Consider the following 22,309-nt stretch of genomic DNA (forward strand, 5'->3'; position numbering starts at 1 on the left):
ATCACAGCTTTCAGTTAGGTGTAAATGATCCTGAGGCAGAATCCAAACCCCTAGACTCAGGAAGGACACCAGTTTTCAGAGGACCTCTTGGGGGTGAAGTTTACCCAGGGTTGATTCTTTCTTTGTTTCTTTCTTTCCTTCTTTCCCTTCCTTCCTTCCTTCCTTCCTTCCTTCCTTCCTTCCTTCCTTCCTCTTTCTTTCTTTTTTCTCTTTCTTTCCTTCTTCCTTCCTTCCTTCCTCCCTCCTTCTCTTTCTTTTCTTTCTTTCTTTCCTTATTCCTTCCTCCCTCCCTCCCTCTCTCTTTCTTTCTTTCTCTCCTTCTTCCTTCCTTCCTTCCTTCCTTCCTCCCTCCCTCTCTCTTTCTCTCTTTCTTTCTTTCTTTCTTTCTTTCTTTCTTTCCTTCTTTCTTTCTTCCTTGCTTTTTTTGGATGGAAACACCTGAAAAAGTTACTTTCAAAGCCTTTCTGAAGTGTGGCTTCTCTAGTCCATCCTTCATTTCTGTTATCTGAATGTTATATAGTAGAAGGGCTTGTTTTCAATGGGAAGTCATTTACAATGTCATGATGAACAAGTGCTAATCATAACAGACATATGATTACTAGAGGGTCATAGAAGCTTTGTTTTCCCATTAACGATCTGTTTGAATCCGCTTAGCAAGCACAAAAAGGATGAGATTTCAGAGTCTCTGTGGCTGTGAAACTCAAACATCACCACCCAGCTTGGGAGGAAGGCATTTCAGATAAACCCTCCAGGCCCTGCTGGCCAAATCGCTTGTAACGTGACAGGTGATGGTGGGTGTCAGCTGGGAAAGAAATGACTTACTATAAACTCCAAGCATCTCTCACTTCACTCTCAGGAAATGTAACTTGTATCATATTTCTCTTCCTGGAAGATATTCAGCAAGTCAAAGGCCCCATTGATACTTGTAAATACGGAAGTTCTTCATAAACTCTGCCTCACGCTTATTTAGAATGGAAGAATTAATTTGGAAGCCAGTTCTTGCTATTTAAAAATAGATTTTTTCCATTTAGCCATTTCATTTTAAAAGCAAAAAAGTAAATAAAGGTTGGTCTTGCTAAATATGACCTGGAAAACTCACTTCATCTCTACCAAAATAGCACTTTTGAAAAAAAAAAAGGCTTTGCTTCAAGCCTTGTGCTATGAGCTAGTTGAAGAATTACCTCTGGAACCATTGTAATTAGTAACTAAACTTTTTAAACACTTCATTATTCAAATGTGTATCATGCTTGATTTTTGAAACACCATATACAAAACTAAATTTCTCTAGCATAATTATGTCCTCTTGCTTTTCAGTTTATGAGCACTGAAATCATGAAAGTTTATTATTCTTTGTTTTTCCTTTTTTACATTTTACTTCTTGCCTCATAGTGCTTATTATTTAGTTAGGTAAAAGAGCAAAACAGAAACTGGCAGTCTTGTTTTTTTCTTCCTAATCCCCTTTTATTCTGCAGTTTGGTTTTGTCTTTTATTTTTTTCTATTCATGAGACAGAGATGTCACTTGCCATATTACAAACTATGGTCCTTCTAGGAATACTGAACAAATACATCAGCCTGAACTTGCTGTACAATGAAATTACCAATTACTTAATATACAAAGAAGTAAATAAATTTATGGGCTTCATTAAGGTCTTTATTTTTCTTGACAACAAACCACCAGGGCCCAGCCATGGAAAATAAATGAGATCCACTCCCTGATTCCATCTCCCCATAAAACAACTTGATCAATAAATATTTGTATGCACTTGAAAAGGGCGGATTATGTTTTTAAGTTTTATGATTTTTCCTGACATGACCATGCTTGCAATGTGCCCCTCCTAGAAGGGAGTATGAGAAAGCAAAGTTTATCCTTTTAAGGTAGTTCTTATTGGTTTCTCATTAATTGGGCAGGTAGGAATGTCCATTACTTGTTCAGCTGGCATCTTTCTGCACCTAAGAGACCAGACATTTCGACTTTAAGTTAACTTTGTGTATAGCTATGTTTGGCATTGATTTCAAGCCTCAGGGGATGAATGGGATAGAAACTTCCACTGATCCCCATGCCAGGAAAGCATTAATGTAGGATCAGTGCTAAGGGTTCTCCTTCCATAATCATTTGAAATAGTCACATTTATGGTCATTATTTTCACATTTTGAGGAATTACTTGTCTTTTTAGTTAGGTTACATTCTGTTGATGTTCTTCCTAACATATTAAAATCCCAATACATTTTCTAACCAGAAGGATAAACAGAGGCAGTTTTTATGAGAACACTTCATGCTTTTCTTCACACTGCATAATTATTAGTATATATACTATTCTCATAATTTTTACTACTTTCTGAAAATTCCTCTCATTTTTTAAAGAAATGTTTGGTGAAAAATACTAATTTTTCTAAGAAATGATCTCTAAGGAATATGGAAAAAGTATTTCTGATTGGTTGTCACCTTCTGTCATATGCATATCCTTCTTAAAACCCAACAGATTGTAGCCCCATTTTAAAGATATCATTGTGTGGTTTGTGATACTTCCTGATCTGTGCTCAAAATATGATGAGGGGAAGGAACTGTAATAATCTTCCCTTCATGGCTACTGGTCACTTAGGATGTGCAAATGTCATAATGAATGCTTTGCTCTGAGCCCAAAATATGATTTATTGTTGTTAATATTATCATGATTGTAAACATTTTAACTAATCATTTCTTGATACTAATGTTTGATATTTACTTATATTCTCCCCATTTCACCTAGTACTAAAAAAAAGTAGTTTTTTTCCTCCCTTGTAGTCCCAAAACATTAATTTTAAGTCAGGTCAGTAATTATGAGGGAAATTTTATTCTTAACCCAGAGGATACAGGCAACTTGATATACTAGAAAAAAATGACCTTGGAATTAGAAGTTCCGAGTTCAAGTTCCATCCTGACTTTTGTCTTGCAGAGTAATGGTGGGGCAGTTATTTAACTTCTGTGGCTTTAATTTCTTATTTATGAAATGAGATGGCTGATCTAAATCACTCTTAAGGTTCCTTTCAGCATTAGGACTCTAGAACTACAGGAAACTATTGTGTGTGGCTTCTTACAATTGAAACATTTCCAAGCACTGGAAGTCTTCTGCTGAAGGACACTTTTGGTGAAGTTTCTCAGGGCAGCTGTTCTGTGTTGCTGTAGCCCGTGGAGATTTAAAGTTTCTTTTTGAAAGTAAGAACACTGTGTTTGTTCCTGGATTCATTTTGTGTCAGACTTTTTGATTAACCTGCTTTAAATCACATAGAGCTTGAATTTTTTTCTCTTCTGTTTTTTTGCTGAATGTGATGTGGCATAGTCTTAAAGGCCTTAACTGTAAGGCATTATGCAACTACTGGTGTTTGGCACCTGCTAGGACTGGTCATAGGTATCATTATGGATTGTCCATGAAAGGAACACAGTTTTGTTTGTGCTTCCTATATGCCAGATTAGTATCTGTCTAAAGCTTGATTTAGAGCAACAAGTCTGTCAGTGCCCCTATTTGCATGGAAATCACATTCTAGTGGTTGGAGACAGGCAATACATGTGTAAACCAATACATTTAAAAAAAAACTTTGGGTAGTTATAAGCCTATGAAGAAAAATAAAAGAAGGTAATATGTTAGGTAGTAATTGAGGTGAGAACAGCTATAGATCTTCCAGAAGAAGTGACATTAGAGCTAAGACCTGCATAGTGGGGAGAAAGTCATCTAGGTGACGACTTCTGGGAAGGACCATCCCAGGAGAGAAAACAGGAAGTACAAAGGTCTAAGACTTCAATGAGCCTGGTGTGCATAAGGAACAAATTTCAAGTCACTGTGACTGGAGTATGAGTACCACATAGAGACTGGAATAGGAGATGATGTGTTAGAAGCAGGGGTCAGAACAGATGAAGCCTTGTGAGCCATGTGCAAGGAACCATAGACACTGTAGGAAGGCTGTAAGTAAGGGAGGGATGTGGTATGATTTACATTTTAATAGCTGAACCTAGCTGCTATGTGAGGACTAGACTGTAATGTAGGTGAAAGAACAATTAGGACACCGTCACAGGAGTCCTGGGGAGAGAAGGTGGCAGCTTGGGGTAGTGAGTGACAGTGGAACTAAAGAGAAGTGGACAGAGTCAGAATCTATTTTGATGGTAGAAAGAGTGAGACTTGCTGATGATTGGATGGGGTGTAGGAAAATCAAGGAAAGGCAAGAGTCAAGAATGACTTTTAGACTGGAAATCTGGGTGAATGGCCATGCCTTTTACTGAGATGTGAAATTCTTGTACCTTAGAGAAGGTACCTTGTACCTACCTGTTAGTAGGAAACAAAAGTTCAATTTCAGTTATTTAATTAGAGATGCCTTTAATATCTAAGTAGAGATGCCCAGTAGTAATTTAGGCATGTGAGTTGACAGCACAGGCAAGGAAAATAGTCAAGTTTTATCTTGGTTGCCTCTCTCCTTTGGCATCACCTTTCTTTTTGGAACTTTCCTTCCAAACTCTCAGTGCCTTAAGGTGATGCTTGTGTTGCCCAAGGCTCAGGACAATGACATATCATTTTCTAACCCAGGGTCATTTCCTGTTCTGGATTTATTCCTTCCTCCCTCTCTATATCTTCTCTGTTAACTTCTTTGTTTTATTGTAGTCCCTATAGATCTCTGTTCTACACTTTCCAGGCGAGAATTAATTATTAGACACTTTATTAGTATTGTGAGATGAGTTTCTAGGAACTATTTTAGTGGTAACAGAGCTTATGTTTTATAAACACATGCACTTTCCAAAGAGGAAAAAATCTCTAATAGTACAGTATTAGGTGTTTTGGCTTGTCAATGAAAGTACTTCATAGTTAGGGAGAATCTCTGTGTTCACACCATGTATGCAAAAGGCAGTCTATGTAGAATCATATTTAGTAACAATTACACATACACAGAATGATTAAATGTTTCCTCCATCTCATGCCAAGATCTTTTCTGTAACATACATACCTTTTAGACGTCATCATTTTATGTATATTTCTTAAAGATTTTAAATAAATTCTGATCATGAAAGGAGTTTTCATTAATCAAGTAAGAAAGAAGATCCAGAGAATGTGGGCAGTAGGCTATTTAGACAAATACAACCCATTCTTAAAGTCCTGTACAGTGAATTCCTTATGTTAAATAAGATGTTAATATTTATCCAACTTCATGAGTATAGGTACTAGTACTTTGTAATTAGATACTCTGCTTGAAATATATGGAGAAAATATTGGGAAAAGTGTATTTTCATTTGGAATTTCTTTCATCTTAATGCCTTAGTGACTAAACCATTCTGAAGGCTTTAGGTTGGGAGTTATAGACTTCTATGATTTTTTACCTCCCCTAATAGAAAAAAATAACATTTGTTATTATTATTTCTCCCTCGCCTCTGACCTTGAAGAATATCAGATTAATTTATGTAACTTTAAAGAATAGTGTTATTTTTTCCTAATCTGAAAGTAGTAATGTTGTTTTACAAATGATCATTAATACAACTTTATGCTCATTGTAAAAATTGAGGAAGTAAAGAATATATAAAGAAGAAAATATTTACAATGTCTCTTAACTTTAATAGTAAGAGGGAAGTTTTATAATGTTAAGAGCTTTATGAAATCAATTTTTTAGTGGGGTCAAATCTCACTGGTTCTCAGATCTGGACATTGCCTTCTGCCATAGCTGGTCATTATAAGGAACCCCATTTTTTATTCTCTGCCACTTCTCCTAGACTTTAATAGCATTTCTTTCCATTTTATGATTGAACAGAGGGCTATACATAGAGAACATCAGAGAGAAGGTGAAAACCTCATTTTAGATTTTTTTCAACATTGAAATCAATTACAAGTTCAAAGGAGTCTAAAGTATGTGAATACAAGGCTTCAGAGACACTCCAGATTATATCTAGAACTAGCTCTCTGAGGAGCTAGAGTAAAAAGGACTCCACAGGCAGCCAATTTCCTTTGGCACCTTTAGATAATTTGGAACGACTTTAGTTTGGTTCTCAGTGACTTTTACTTAGTCACATTAAAAAAAATTGATTTTAGATCAAACATTTTGTTAATTTGGTATACCTCTGTTCTCATCTGTCAATGAATATTCAGGTGTTTTCATTAGTGTGAACAAAAGTAGACAATGGGAAATAAAGGATTTATTACACTTAAATTTCACTAAACTTTGAGCTCTTCATATGTAGGTTAATATTAACTTATGTGGATGAATTTCCCATTTACAGTGATGAATTGCATGCAATGTGTATGAGGGAAGATAGAAAATATCCCAGTAAGAATTTTAGCATATATAGATAGATAGATAGATAGATAGATAGATAGATAGATATGGATGGGTTTGGCAAATAAGGATCAACAATATTTTTCTTAATGGGAATATCACTGAGTAAGCAGTGGATAGGATTTCTTATAGGAAATTACACTCCATTCAAAAATATTCAAGCATGGATATCTTACACATAACAAGCTGTCATTATATCTCTCTGGTAACAGACTAGTAATCCAATATGGCCTCTTTTATAATAGAAACTTTGGCAACACCCAGAGAAATTATTCTGTGTCACATTAAGTGTGCTTGGGTGGTATAAACAAGAAACATAGTCTGTAAGAGCTGATATATTTTGTAATGTGTTATTTTTAAAACAGAGAACTTTTTCTTCAAAATTTACAATTTGGCAAGCAAAAACATTTTTGGCCTTGAAAGTACAACATGAATTTCTGAAAAGAAAATGCAGTAATTACAAGGATTTTTATCCATTATAAACTTAGGCTAAAAAAAAAAATCAGTTTTTCTCCAAACAAAACTAAATTTATTTCAACGTATTATTTTAAGACTGCATTTGTTGTATATCAACATTATTATTAATAATATTTTGTTTTTGTTATTTTTTTCTCACAGAGGAACCTTTCATTGAATATATTTTCAATTTTTAAATTAGATTGTAAATTATTGAAAAATAATTACATTTAGTTTCATGAAATATTAAATAATTATATCAAAATTAAATGTCTTTATCTGCTTCATTTGCAGTGTTTATGAAAAATCTGAGTTGATTGCCAAAATGAAAAATCTGAACTTTTCAGATAAAATGTCTAGGTATTTGGCTTCTCTTGAAAAATGGGATGCTCTGGTAATGCTGGGCCTACACTCTTGGGTAGCAGCAAGTGGCTGGAGCTAAAGAGCAGCTGCCCCCTGTAGATGGGTTGGGCTCTTGGTTTCCCTCAGTCCACATGTGTTTCCTCTGCATAAGGATGAGTGTCGGTTGCTGTTATTAACTCACTTCTCCCTCTTTTTTCTGTTAATAAAAGTTTTTTTAAGTTTTATTTATTTTGAGAGAGACAGGGACAGCATTAGTGGGGGAGGGGCAGAGGGAGAGGGAGAGAGAATCCCAAGCAGAGCCCAACAGAGGCTCAAACTCCTGAAACTGTGAGATCATGACCTGAGCCAAAACCAAGGGTACAATGCTTAACTGACAGAGCCACCCAGGCTCCTTTAATAAAAGTCTTAAGGGGAAAGTGAAATTTTCTTATATGCATATTTCTATCTGAGATGGAAAAACCAAAGCTAGACTGAGAGGGGTGTGCGGTTTTGTTTTGTATTCTTTTTTTAGATCACTTATATACGAATCCATTTCATTAACTGATTCATTTATTGAGTACCTACCTTGTGCAGGCACAAGGATGCTGGGAACAAAAGGGTGAATAGGATAGACGAAAAACCTCAGGAAGCTTATATTCCAGTTTCCTGGTTGGGCCCTATAGTCATGTGGTTGTGACCCTTGGTTTATATCAATCAATACGGAAAGGGTGTATATTAAGATCTTCAGAAGGATTGAGGGGAGTGGAGGATTGAGAAGAGGCCAGTGGATTAACTGATTGGGAATGCTGTATTTTTATTTTTTATTTTATTTTTTTAAAGATTTTATTTTATTTTTTTTTGTTTAATCTCTACACTCAACATGAGGCTTGAATTCCCAACGCCAAGATCAAGAGTCACATGCTCTACTGACTGAGCCAGCCAGGTGCCCTTCATTAGGAATGCTTTTAAATGTTTATTTATTTTTGAAAGAGAAAGGGGAGGGGGAAGAGAGAGAGGGAGACATAGAATCTGAAGCAGGCTCCAGGCTCTGAGCTGTCAGCACAGAGCCCGACGCAGGGCTCGAATTCATGAACTATAAGATTATGACCTGAGCCAAAGTCGGAAGCTTAACAGACCGAGCCACCCAGGTGCCCCAGGAATGCTTTTAGAATGCAGGAGGATTAAGGACTAAATGGATAGTAACAATGCAGATATGCAGAGTATTCATGTAAGAAGGTTGGTGGATAGATGAGAGGGTAATATAATGGGGTAGCAAGGTTGGAGGAGGTTTGTTTTGTAGCAGGGAGAAGATATGCATATGTTTGTGAACTAAGATAAAGGGGGCATTGGAGAGGGAGAGGTTGAAGATTTGAAAGGACTTTTAATCCTCTAAAATGCAAAAATGATTGTAGAAAGGGAAATGGAGCAAAAGAGAAAAATTACAATATATTCTTGAAGACAAAAAACAGTTGGAGGATGTTAGAACCTACATATTGCTGGGCCATAGATACTAGTGAGATGTAGGCCATTTTACCTCAGTGGACACCTGAGACTCATCACTAGGGGATATCAGCCTCTGCAGGAGCTGATGAAGGGTGTGTGTGTGTGTGTGTGTGTGTGTGTGTGTGTGTGTGTATGTGTGTGCAGTGTACCTCCTCTCTCCTCATCCAACCAGACAGAAGGTGAGATGTTTAGTAGGTTTATTATTGAGAGAAATTGAGCCAGAGAGCCTCCAGAGATGAAAGGTAAGCAGGATAGTGAAGGTAGGAAGGAGGTATGACACCAAAAACAGAGCAATGGAGCACAATTCTGTAATGAACTGTAGACCCCCACATACCCCACTGTTTCTAGAATGCCTGCATCCAGATGAAAACTTTTTATCAAGTGGGAAGTAGATTCTTCTTTGGAGAAACTGAATGTCCCTAGAGAACTAATCTTTCTACGTTCACATCTGAGGAACTCTCAGTGAAATCTGCCAGCTGATCATGCTATGCAGTGAAGTTATTCATCGACACACTGTGCCAGCATACATGAAGGCTGCTGTCAAAGTTAAATGCTTCATCCTTACATATATATGGATTATAAAAAAATCAGAAATTAGGGTATAGCTTCCAACATGGAAGAGAGAGGCCAAACTATCAAACAGGAAAAGCTAACCAGAGTGAAATGAAGATAGTCAAGGATGCAGAGAAAAACATTTAAAAGCCGACCTAATTGATTATGTCAGGGGTTTAAAATATTGCATTCAGGATATTTTTAAAAAGAGAACACAAGAGCATCTTGGAAATAAGAAAATAACAAAAATTGGTGTTGAATAGATGGATTGGAAAACAAATCAGGGAAATATCTCGGAAAGTAGAATAAATAAGGAGGTGAAAAAATATAAGAGAAAGGGTAAGGAAACTGCATGGGTGGTATTATAGGTGTTAAACAGTTGTCTAAAAAAGGAGTTCCTAAAAGAGGGAATAAGAGAATATTATATGGAGAAAAGAATAAAAACTTACATTTTTTTGGTGATGTATAGCTCATATTGGAAGATGTGTTCAATACAAAGAATAGAAGAAAAATCCCAGGAAATAGTGTTGTCAAATTCCAAAACACTTGCAATAAAGATATGATCCTGAAACCATGAAGGTAGAGAATGGGATAAAGGAGGCAGGAAATTTGAAGACAGGTAAAGACACAAGTTACTGCATGTAGGGGGTGGATAGGGATCTGCTGTGTGGATTGAGGTTTCCTTTTTTTTTTAATGTTTATTTATTTATTTTGAGAGAGAGAGAGAGAGAGAGAGAGAGAGAGAGAGATAAAGAATGAAGAGGGGAGGAGGGGTGAGAGAGGGAGACAGAGAATCCCAAGCAGGCTCTGTGCTGCTTGACATGGGGCTCGAACTCATGAACCATGAGATTATGACCTGGGCCTAAATCAAGAGTCAGACACTTAACTGATTGAACCACCCAGGTATACCGATGTTTCCTTTTTAAAAGGAATTTTGATGCAACTAACTAGTTCAAAATTTTTATTTGGAAGCTTATGATTTGGCATCACCTCTCACCTCTGTCTGTACTCTTCTTCAGATTTATAGGTGGTCCCAAAGAGAAATGGCAGATGTTAAAGCCCCATTGTTTTAATTACTTACTTATTTATTTATACATAGGAGTTTTTATTAAACAATTTTATATGGTTCTGAAATTACATAATTTTTTTGAAGTTTTATAGATAATAAAAGAGAATATGCAGATACATTTTAGCACATACAGGGGCTTGAGGCTACTTTGTGTAAAGACTCTTGTCTGGTGTAGAGAAGGTGATCAGTTTAATAATGTAAAACAAAACAGAAAAAACAATCACCCTGAAGCCCCTCTTACTGGTCAGAGTAATGTTCTACCCAGGCTTCTTACCTGATCATCTGGCTCTTTTACATATACACAGTGTTCACTTTTCCAGTGAGCATTTATTCTTAGTTAAGCCATGATTGAGGATCCCAAGGTAGGGATCACCATGTACCCAGGTCCCCCTTCACCACCCTTGGAGAAGAATGGAGGACAAAGGAGAGGTGGGTGAGTCAATTCAGATCATCCCAGGAAACGTGCCTAATGCCAGGCCATCATCCCAGGGTGACACCCAGGATATGGGACAGATTGTGTACACACACCCAATACTATTTTGCACATGGAGACATCATCCCCACGAGCAGTCGTTGTCTTCTCACAATGGTGGAAGGACAGGCAGTTCTGCCATCGGTTCCTGGTCCGGTACTGGTTGGGGAAGTGACTGTCAAAAGGGGCAGTCTGATAATTCTTGATTTGGGTCTTGATATCTTCCACCGTGGTGCTGCCTCCCTAAAGACATCCCTGAAGCAGCTCACGGCTCAGTGTGACTCAGAAAAGAAGCCAGAGTCAGACAGGAAGCAGAATTAAGCATTTTGTTTGTTTTTAAATGAACAATGTTACTTAAACTGGTACAGTAATGGTCATTGTGAAATTCAGTTTAATAATGGTGACTTTATAGGGGTTCCTGGGTGGTTCAGTCAGTTAGGCAACCAATTGTTCATTTTGGCTCAGGATACGATCTTACAATATTTAAAACATATAAGTGTTTTAAATAAACATTTAAAAATAATGGTGACTCTATAGAGAAAATTCCATTTTAGAAATTTTGTTTTATTGTGATGGAATAAAAAAATCATTCATTAATCACTTGCTCACTTAAGAGAGGATATAATATATAAATGCAATAAAGTCAAGTTGCCTCCCTTTTAAATAGATTGTCAAAAAGATAAAGTTGTATGTATATATATGCATGTAGACATAAATGGGTGTCTGTGTTTAACCAATAAGCAAATAAGAACTTTAGGCCAGTACAGCTGTTTTCTTATTTTTCCCTGATTTCTCTACCTTATTATGACTTGGTTTACAACACAGAGGGTAGAACCAAAATTTCAGAATGCTCCGTGACAGTTTGCTTCTCATTTTCAGTGGGTGGTCATCAGTTTCAGTAGACCTTAGTGTAAAGTTCAGAGTTAGTAGTTACCATTTCAATGTATAGTGTTACGTTTATATAAACAACTGTTGGCTATGTTAGTCCTTAAGAGAATTCTTACCTACTATTCCTCATGATTTTTTAAAAGAAAAGCATGATTCCTGTCTTGCAGAGTTTTTATGTACAATGCAGATAAATTTAAAAGTCAGGTGGTAGGAATGTATTTCTTCTTGTTTTCCAATGAAAGTCTAAATTTGAGATCTGTTCATTTTGAATTTTTTTCCCTGAGTTTCCTCATGGGCCGGTGAGACCAATATTTTGAAACAAGATTGAGGGAGAAAGATATTTGGATTGTCTTTTGGCTTCTCTCTGCTACCTAGAAAGAATTTGCTAGTTATATTTTTTGTAAGAATGAAAACTAAGCTAAAACCTCTTCAGTTTATTTTTCAGTATGAGTCTTAAATGGATACTAGAAAATCAGTCTTAGGAACTCATTTGCAAGAATTTAACATGATAAAACTTCTTTGGAAAATATACATTTAATTGTTAGCGGTGTGCTCTGTAGTTCTGCCTATAGACAAAACAGAGGGGTACTATTTATTTCCATTATAAATCTCTAGTGTTTGCCAGACAGCAGGGAAATCTGATAGTCTCCTCTGTTGAAACATCTTGTTGAGTCAGGGAATATCACTGCATAGTGCTTTAGCCCTATTCCCTTGCTCTTACACACCCCAAACTTTAACAATCTTTTACCAGACACTTTCTAAAAAGGGAGAGAACAAGGATTAAAAACTGCATAGGTACTGTAGGTATGGATGCTTCCATATGTCCAATAGGTAGATTACTATAAAAATGCATCATAAGTTATAAGTTCATTGAGAAAAATACGACTGAAATATTGTGTTACAAAAACCTTCATATCTAGATTTTCTTTCCTCTTCATCTTCAGTCTTCTCACAATGGTTCTTTGTTTTCCTCCCCCCAGTAAGATATTTCCCAAAGGCCTTCCTGACGAGTATGCCATAGCAGCTGTGTTTCGTGTGCGCAGAAGCACCAAAAAGGAACGGTGGTTCCTGTGGCAGGTGTTAAACCTGCAGAATCTGCCACAGGTAAGGAGCCATAGTGTTGTGCCGGTTAGTTTTCCCTTATGTGATTACGCCAGGTGAATCTTGGAACAGTGTGCACAAATTTGGAAGCAGATGTGGTGTCCAAATAGTCTTTTAAAGGATTCATCAGGAGGGAAATGCAAATATTCTCATAGGATGATTTTGTTGAGATCTGTAATATGAGAGCATGGTGGGTGAGACAAGGTTATTTTTTTGTTTGTTTGTTTCCACTTCTAGATTCATATTTTGTCTAAAGATACTCAAATGGCCCTTCTTTCACAACTGCTTCATTGACACTAAGTCCATCTCACTAATAACTTCTTTATTTCCTATAATTTCTGATATGTATTATTTTTAAAGCTGTTCGTTGTTTCATCTGAAAGTCCTTAGTGAATGAAGAACCAGGATATAAATATTGATTCCATCAATAAAAAGTTACTGAACACATGCTGTATGCTACTTGGTGACAAAGATAAGATTTTAACAAGCGTAATTCCTTTCTCGGGGAGCATAAGGCCTAAGGGGATGTCATCTAGGAGAACAATATGCTAGAGCATAATCATAGTGCGACAGGTGCAGTGGTAGAGGTAAGCTCAGAGCTGGGCGTGGACTACGAGAACATAGAAAGGACAGCTTCCCAAAATGGGGCACACGGAGAACAGGAATGTAGGAATACTTATGGAAGAGATGTCATTTGGGCAGAAAGATGAGAGTGCAAGGACTCCAGGGCGGGAGATGAACCTCAGTATTACTTATTGGCACCTTACATTTGTGTTTATTTCTGTACATATCCACTGACATGCTTTTTATTTCACTGGTCTTTTAATCTGTTAATACAGTCACAATTTTATGGTGGAAAAATGAAATGAACTGAAAAAGTACATCCTTTATGAAAATGCATTCTTTTCTGCACCATGCAAATCATCAAAGTTTCAAGAAGTTGATCTCAGTTTCCATGCTAAGAGAAGTAATCCTATTCTTATGCTTTTTAAATTAAGTAACATTTAATTCTTGAATTACTCATACAGAATTATATATATACTTAGATACATACATACACACATATAAATATATACTCTCAGATGTTCTCTCAAGAAAGGAACATATGACATTCACCAGAATACCCCATATTTGAAACATTTTTGTAGCTGGATATTTGTTGTTCTTTTATATTAACAAGTCTGGTGGACCCAGGTGTCATCTAAAACATTTTACTAAGTCCTTCAGTTATACTAACATGCATTTCTGATTTTTTATTTGTGTGCTTTAGTAATTTTGAATACTGGTTTTAAAACACTTAAAGCTAATTTGCATTTTTGCAGATTTCTATAGTCGTTGATGGTGGAAAGAAAGTGGTGGAATTTATGTTCCGAGCTGCTCAGGGAGATGTGTTGAACTACATTTTTAAGAATCGAGAACTCCGTCCTTTGTTTGATCGTCAGTGGCATAAACTTGGCATTGGTATACAATCCCGGGGCATTTCACTCTATATGGATTGTAATTTAATTGCAAGCCGGCATATAGATGAAAAGAACGCTGTGGACCTTCGTGGAAGGACTGTTATTGCTGCACGAGCTTCCGATGGCAAGCCTGTGGACGTGAGTTGTGATGTTGGTTATGAAAGAGAACTAGTAAAACTTCTAAATTAGATACCTTATTAAAACCTTCTTTAATTACTTTGTAATACATTCCCTTCTCAACACTTTTTAAATTAGCCATCAGATGTGTGAAGCATTGCCATGTATTTCCAACTGTATTTTCACATATATTATCTTCTCTCTGTTTTCACCCATTTTCTCTAGCCTGTGAATTTAAAAGAACTAGGTCATGCCTTAAAAAATGAGGTTGTTACAAGTAAAGCTTAGTAAAAATTGACAATATGATACAAAAAGTAGCTTGAATAAGCTTATATGTTTTGAATAGAAAAGACTGGAAAAAGATGAACTTTAAATTAAATGGTTCCAGATTATCTGATGTTTCCACTCAAGAACAATAGGCTATTTATTCATCTTCAGAATAGCAATTGTTTTGTATTGCAGACTATTTTTCATAAGCCTATGATGGTTTTTAAAGTTCTGCTGTGACTGAAATATAACCACTAATTGTATCAGTAGGTCATTTGGATGATAACAATGTCTTGTAAAATCCTTTCATTTGAATAGGTCCTTTAAAAACTATATTTGATGCTCAAGTGATAATAGATTTATTATTAATTTCCCTAAAGAAGAAGGCCTATAAACCTAAAAAAGTGAGATATATCTAAATTTCATGACTTTACATTTTCTTATGGGTAGAATGATGGGGAAACCCATAAAAATAATCTGAATGCAGGTCACCAATGGGAATTGCTAATACTGTTAACACAGAACACTTAATAGCTCAATTTTGTTTCAAAAGCACAATTCTGTACAAATACATATTTGGGCAGTGTATTTTTTCTAAATGCCCATGTGGAAGGAATCAATATAGATAGATGATTAATAGATGGATAAAGTTAATATATGTGTGTATATATAGTCAGTAAAATATATATAGTGTATATAGTCAATAAAATATTTTTAAAGTGTTTTCTGTTAGAGACATTGAATGAATCAGTGAGAATGTCGTAACTGGAGCTCAGTAATGATCAGCAAAATAGGCCAGAGTAGGAAAAATGAATCCTGGAGGCAAGACATCATGGCATTATGGAGAGTAAGATGGTTTGAAGATCAGACAGATGAAGTTGTAAATCCTAGCTCGTCTCCTTAACTCTAATGATCTGCTGATTTATTTTGTTAGCTGTTAATTTATTTGGGTCTCAGTATTCTCAATTAAAAAATATTGTTGGTAGAGTTACTTAGTTATAATTGTATAGAGTATGTGCAGTAGTGCCTAATATGTAGTTAGTTCCCTGTATATTCATTTGTTTCTTCAGGACCAGACACTCCACTCAACCCTTCCCTAGGAGAATGGGGAAAAAAACAAAAAACAAAAAAACTTCTCTTGCTCTCAAGAGATCTTGAAGGCTAATGGAAGGATCAAAGACTATGTCTGTAAATTGTGGCTGCCAATAATAATAACAGTATTAATTGTAATACAACAGTATAGACAGACCTTTCAGAAAGGTCTCTCCAAAGGCAAGGGAGGAAGTGGAGACTGAGACTGCCAGTTAGAAAGAACATCAGTGATGTAAATTTCAGCAGTAGGTGTAGTGTAGGTAGATAGGAGTCCATTCAGGGAATTCTTGCAATAGTAGTAGAGAGTGATACCCGCTGCAAGTACCAAAGTTTAAGGCTGGAGTTTGGGATTAGAACCTCTTATAGGATTAGTGAGAGCAAGGCTCTGTTTTCAGAAGAACTGGAAGAACTAAGAACACACTGAGATAAATTCATAACCTTTGTAGGGAGGTAGCAGTGAGAGAGGAACAAGCTGTTTCAAGACCAGGGTCCAGGCTCAGAGCTCACCCTCTGAAAGCTGAGTGCTGTGTCATGTGTCTTACTAACTTCTCATCCAAGAGAATAATTAAGCTCAGAACCTGAAGCTGACAAATATCAGGTGTGTCCTCTAGAAAGACATAATGTAAAAATTATAGTATTACAATGGTTTTTTAGTTAGTGTGACATCTTACTTCATTTGAAGGTAAAATTAAAGCCATACCCAAAATGAGAGGACAGAGGAATATGTCCCAAATGAAAGAACAGGACAAAATGACAGCAAGAGACCTAAGTGAAATGGAGATAAGTAATATGCCTGATAAAAAATTTAAAGTAAAGGTGATAAAGATACTCACTGGGTTTGAGAAAAGAGTGGAAGACCTCATTGAGACCCTTAACTAAGAGACATAAAACATTAAAAAAAAAAAACCCGAAAACCAGAGATGAAGAGCTCAATAACCTAAATTAAAAATTCACTAGATGGAATACATTGTAGACTAGAGGAAGCACAAGAACAGATCAGTGACCTGGAGGACAGATTAATGGAAAGCAATTAAGTTGAACAGGAGAGAGGAAAAAAATAATAATAAAAAAATAAAAATACACTTAGGCAACTTAGTGACATCATCAAGTGTAATAACATTAACATTATAGGAGTCCCAAAAGGAAAAGAGAGAAAAAAGGGATTAGAAAATTTATTTGAAGAAATAATAGCTGAAAACTTCCTGAATCTGGGAAGGAAACAGAAATCCAGATCAAGGAGACACAGAGACCCCAGCAAAATCAACCCAAGACACATCATAATTAAAATAGCAAAAAGTAGTGATAAAGAGAGTACTCTAAAAGCAGCAAGAGAAGGGGCACCTGGGTGGCTCAGTCAGTTAAGTGTCTGACTTCAGCTCAGGTCATAATCGCACGGTTCATGGGTTCCTGAGTTCACGCCCCACGTCAGGCTCTGTGCTGACTGCTCAGAGCCTGGAGCCTGCTTTGGATTCTGTATGTCCCTTGCTCTCTCTCTGCCCTTTTCCCATTTATGCTCTGTCTCTCTGTCTCTCAAAAATAAATGTTAAATAAATAATAAATAGATAAAAATAAAAGCAGCAAGAGAAAAGAAAAAAGTTACATACCCGGAAAATTTCATAAGGCTATCAGCTGATTTTCAGTAGAAACTTTGCAGGTCAGAAGAGAGTGCCATGTTATTCAAAGTGATGAAAGAAAAAAACCTGCTGCCAACAATATTCTATCCAGCAAGGCTATCATTCAGAGTAGAAAGAGAGATGAAGAGTTTCCCAAACAAACAAAAGTTAAAGGAATTTATGACCACAAGGCCAGTCCTACAAGAAATGTTAAAGGGGACTCTTTAAGTGGAAAGAAAAGACCAGAAGTAGGAGTAAGAAAAGTAGGAAACACAAGAGCAGTCAAGTCAATTATATCTCTGAAAATCAGTCAAAGGATTAATAAATAGAAGGATGTTGGGGCGCCTGGGTGGCTCAGTCGGTTAAGAGTCCGACTTCGGCTCAGGTCACGATCTCGCGGTCCGTGAGTTCGAGCCCCGCGTTGGGCTCTGGGCTGATGGCTCAGAGCCTGGAGCCTGCTTCCGATTCTGTGTCTCCCTCTCTCTCTGCCCCTCCCCCGTTCATGCTCTGTCTCTCTCTGTCTCAAAAAAAAATAAATAAAAAACATTAAAAAAAAAAAAATAAATAAATAAATAGAAGGATGTAGAGTATGACACCATATACCTAAAATGTGAGGGGGAGAGGAGTAAAGAATGGGTTCAAATTTAAGTGACCATCAACTTAATATAGACTGCTATAAGCATAATATATACAAACCTGATAGTAATCCCAAATCAAAAACCAATAATATATATGCAAAAATTAAAGGAATGGAATCCATGCATATCACTAAAGAAAGCCAGCAAACTGAGAAAGAATAAAGCAAGAGAAGAAAGGAACAGAGAAGAACTATAAAAATAACCACAAAATAAGTGGTTATAAAACAAAATGGCAGTAAGTACATACCTATCCATAATTACTTTGAATGTAAATGGACTAAATGCTCCAGTCAAAAGACACAGGTGATGGAATGGATAAAAAAACAAGACCCATCTGTATGCTGCCTACAAGACACTCACTTTAAGCCTAAAGACACATGAACATTGAAAGTGGGAAGGGGCAGAAAGGCATTTATCATGCAAACAGAAGTGAAAAGAAAGATAGCAATATTTCTATCAGACAAAATAGACTTTAAAACAAAAACTAAAAAAGACAAAGAAGGACACTATATAATCATAAAGGGAGCAATCCAACAAGAAGATATAACTGTAAATATTTATGCACCCAATATGGGAGACCCCAAATACAGAAAGCAGCTAATCACAAACATAAAGGAAGTACTCAGTAGTAATAAAATAATAATAGGGGGCTTTAAGATCTCACTAACATTAATAGATAGATCATCCAAACAGAAAATTAACAAGGAAACAGGGGCTTTGGATGACACAGTGGACCTGATCAATCTAACAGATATATTCAGAATGTTCCATCCTGAAGCAGTATAGTACACATTCTTCTCAAGTGTACATGGAACATTCTCCAGAAGAGATAACATATTAGGCCACAAAACAAGTTTCGACAAACTCAAAAAGATCAAAGTCATACCATGCATCTTTTCTGACCACAATGCTATGAAACTAGAAATCATTCACAAGAAAAAAATGTGGAAAAAAACACAAATACATGGAAGTTAATAACATGCTACTAAAAAAAAAAAAATGGGTCACCCAAGAAATCAAGGGGAAATAAAAATACATGGAAACAAATGAAAATGAAAAAACAGTGGTCCAAAATCTTTGCGATGCAGCAAAGTGGTTCCAAGAAGGAAGTTAACAGCAATGCAGGTCTACCTCAAGAAGCAAGAAAGTATCAAATAAGCAAAATAACCTTACATACAAAGCAGCTATTTTCTTCCATCAAACCAGACGGAAGAAAATAATAAATATTAGAGCAGAAATACACAAAATAGAAACTAAAACACAATAGCTCAATTAAACTAGGAGCTGGCTCTTTGAAAAGATCAACAAAATTGATAAACCTCTAGCTAGACTCATAAAAAAAAAAAGAGAACAAGAGAGAGAACACTCAAACAAAATCAGAAATGAAAAAGGAGAAATAAAAACTGATACCACAGAAATACAAATTATTGTAAGAAAATATGAAAATTATATGTCAACAAATTGGACAATTTAGAAGAAATGGATAAATTCCTAGAAAAATATAACCTTCCTAAACTGAAGTAGGAATAGAAAATTTTAACAGATCAATTAAATTGAATCAGTAATCCAAAAACTCCTAACCGCTTCACAAGTGAATTTTACTGAGACTTTAAAGAAGAGTTAATACCAACTGTTCTCAAACTATTGCAAGATGTAGAAGAAGGAAAATTTCCAAATTCATTCCATGAGGCCAGCATTACCCTAAAACCAAAAGCAGATAAAGACACTACAAAAAAGAGAACTACAGGCCAATATCTCTGATTAAAATTGGTGGAAAAATCCTCAACAAAATATTAGCAAATTGAATCCAATAATACATTTTAAAAAATCACACACCACCATCAAGTGGGATTTATTCCTGGGATGCAAGAGTGGTTCAGTATTTGCAAATCAATGTGATACATCATATCAACAAGACAAAGGATAAAAAGCATATGAGCATTTTAGTAGATGCGGAAAAAGCATTTGACAAAGTACAATCTCCATTCGTGATAAAAACCCTCAACAAAGTAGGTTTAGAGGGAACAAACCTCAATATAATAAAGGCCATGTATGACAGACCCACAGCAAACATCATACTTAATGGTGAAAAGTGGAGAGCTTTTCTTCTAATCTCAGGAACAAGACAAAGTTACTCACTCCCGCCACTTTTATCAACATGGTACTGGAAGTCCTAGCCACAGGAGTCAGATAAAGAAAAAGGAATAAAAAGCATGCAAATTGGTAAGGAAGAAGTAAAACTTTCACTATTTGCAGATGACATGGTAATATATATATAGAAAATTCTAAAGACTCCAAAAATCTACTAGAACTGATAAATGAATTCAGTATGGTTATAGAATACAAAATCAACATATAGAAATCTGTTGCATTTCAATACACTAATAATGAAGAAGCAGACAAAGAAATTAAGAGTACAGTACCATTTACAATTGCATGAAAAATAATAAAATTCCTAGGAGTAAACTTAACCAAGGAGATGGAAGACATGAACTCTGAAAACTATAAAACACTGATGAAAGAGATTGAAGATGACACAAACTAATGGAAAGATAGTCCGTGTTTGTGGATTGGGAGAATAAATACTGTTAAAATTTCCATACTACCCAAAGCAATCTATAGATTTAATGCAATCCCTATCAAAACACCAAGAGCATTTTTCACAGAACTGGAACAAATAATCCTAAAATTTGTATGGAAGCACAAAAGTCCCTGAATAGCCAAAGTTATCTTGAAAAAGAAGAACAAAACTGGAGGTATCACAATTCCAGATTTCAAGAAGCACTTAAAAACTGTACTAATCAAAACACTATGGTACTGCACAAAAATAGACTCATAGATCAATAGAACAGAAAAGAAAGCCCAGAAATAAACTCACAATTATATTGTCAAGTAATCTTTAACAAAGGAGGCAAGAATATGCAATGGGAGAAAGTCTCTTCAACAAATGGCGTTGGAAAAACTGGACAGCAACGTGCAAAAGGATGAAACTGCACCGCTTTCTTGTATCATACATAAAAATAAACTCAAAATGGGTTAGGGACCTAAATGTGAGACCTGAAACAATAAAAACCCTAGAAGAGAGCACAGGCAGTAAGTTCTTTGACATTGTCCACAGCAACATTTTTCTAGACATGTCTCCTGAGGCAGGGGAAACAAAAGCAAAAATAAACTAATGCACTTTTTCAAAATAAAAACTTCTGCACAGCAAAGGTAACTATCAGCAAAACTAGAAGATAACCTAGTGAATGAGAGAAGATTTTTGCAAATGACATATCTGGTGAAGAGTGAGTTTCCAAAATATGTGAAGAATTTATACAGTTCAACACACAAAAAAGCAAATAATCCAATTAAAAAATGGGCAGAAGACATGAACAGACATTTCTCCAAAGAAGACATACAGATGGCCAACAGATACATGAAAAGATGCTCAACATCACTCATTATCAGGGACATGCAAGTCAAAACCACAGAGATGTCACTTCACACTTGTCAGAATGGCTAAAATCAAAAACACAAAAAACAACATGTGTTGGTGAGAATGCCAAGAAAAAGGAACCCTTGTTCACTGTTGGTGGAAATGCAAACTCATGCAACCACTGTGGATAACAGTATGGAGGTTCTTCAAAAAATTAAGAATAGAAATATTATATATATATTTATTATATATAGAAATATATATAGAAATATAATATATGTATATAATATGTATATATATGTATATAATATGTATATATATGTGTGTGTATATATATATATATCAGCCACAAAAAAAAGAATGAAATCTTGGCATTTGGTACACATGGATGGACCTAGAGAGTATAATGCTGAGTGAAATAAGTCAGAGAAAGACAAATACCATATGATTTCACTCATATGTAGAACTTAAGAAGCAAAACAAATAATGAAAAAAAGAGACCAAAAAACAGATTCTTAACTATAAAGAAGAAACTGATGGTTACCAGAGGGGGAAATGAGTGGGGGATGGGTGAGTAGGGAGATAGGGGAAGGGAATTGAGTACATTTATTACAATGAGCACTGAATATTGTACAGAATTATTGAATCACTATACTGTACACCTGAAACTAATATAACACTTTATGTTAAATACACTGGAATTAAAATTTTAAAAATAAATGAAAAAAAGACAAAAATAAAAAATGTTAAAGCCGTATTATGATGTAGCTTTTTAATGAGATAGTGTTTGAGTTACAAACAAATAAAATACATATTTTATTCTATAAAGATTCTTGGTCCTGGGGCACCTGAGTACCTCAGTAGGTTAAGTGTCCAACTCTTCATTTAGGCTCAGGTCATGATCTCACAGTTCATGAGATGAGCCCTGCATCCACTTCTGTGCTAACATCGCAGAGCCTACTTGGGATTCTCTCTCTGTCCTACTCTCTCTGCCCCTCCCCGACTCACATTCTCTCTCTCTCTCTGTCTCTCTCT

At 35.8% G+C, this 22,309-nt stretch overlaps 1 protein-coding gene and 1 pseudogene across 3 annotated transcripts in view; one reads left to right on the forward strand and one right to left on the reverse strand.

Annotated features, from left to right (window-relative positions):
* COL19A1 (collagen type XIX alpha 1 chain) overlaps positions 1–22,309 on the forward strand; it is a 380,294-nt gene that overhangs the window by 36,359 nt on the left and 321,626 nt on the right. For all 3 annotated transcript variants that reach the window (XM_042939135.1, XM_042939134.1, XM_042939133.1), the window contains 2 exons: positions 12,549–12,672; positions 13,992–14,267. In XM_042939135.1, the coding sequence (XP_042795069.1) occupies positions 12,549–12,672; positions 13,992–14,267 (400 nt within the window). The remainder of the gene's footprint in view (positions 1–12,548; positions 12,673–13,991; positions 14,268–22,309) is intronic.
* On the reverse strand, positions 10,652–12,506 carry LOC122219256 (annotated as a pseudogene).

The sequence above is a fragment of the Panthera leo genome, chromosome B2 (genome assembly GCF_018350215.1).
Source record: "Panthera leo isolate Ple1 chromosome B2, P.leo_Ple1_pat1.1, whole genome shotgun sequence".
NCBI classification, from domain to species: Eukaryota; Metazoa; Chordata; class Mammalia; order Carnivora; family Felidae; genus Panthera; species Panthera leo.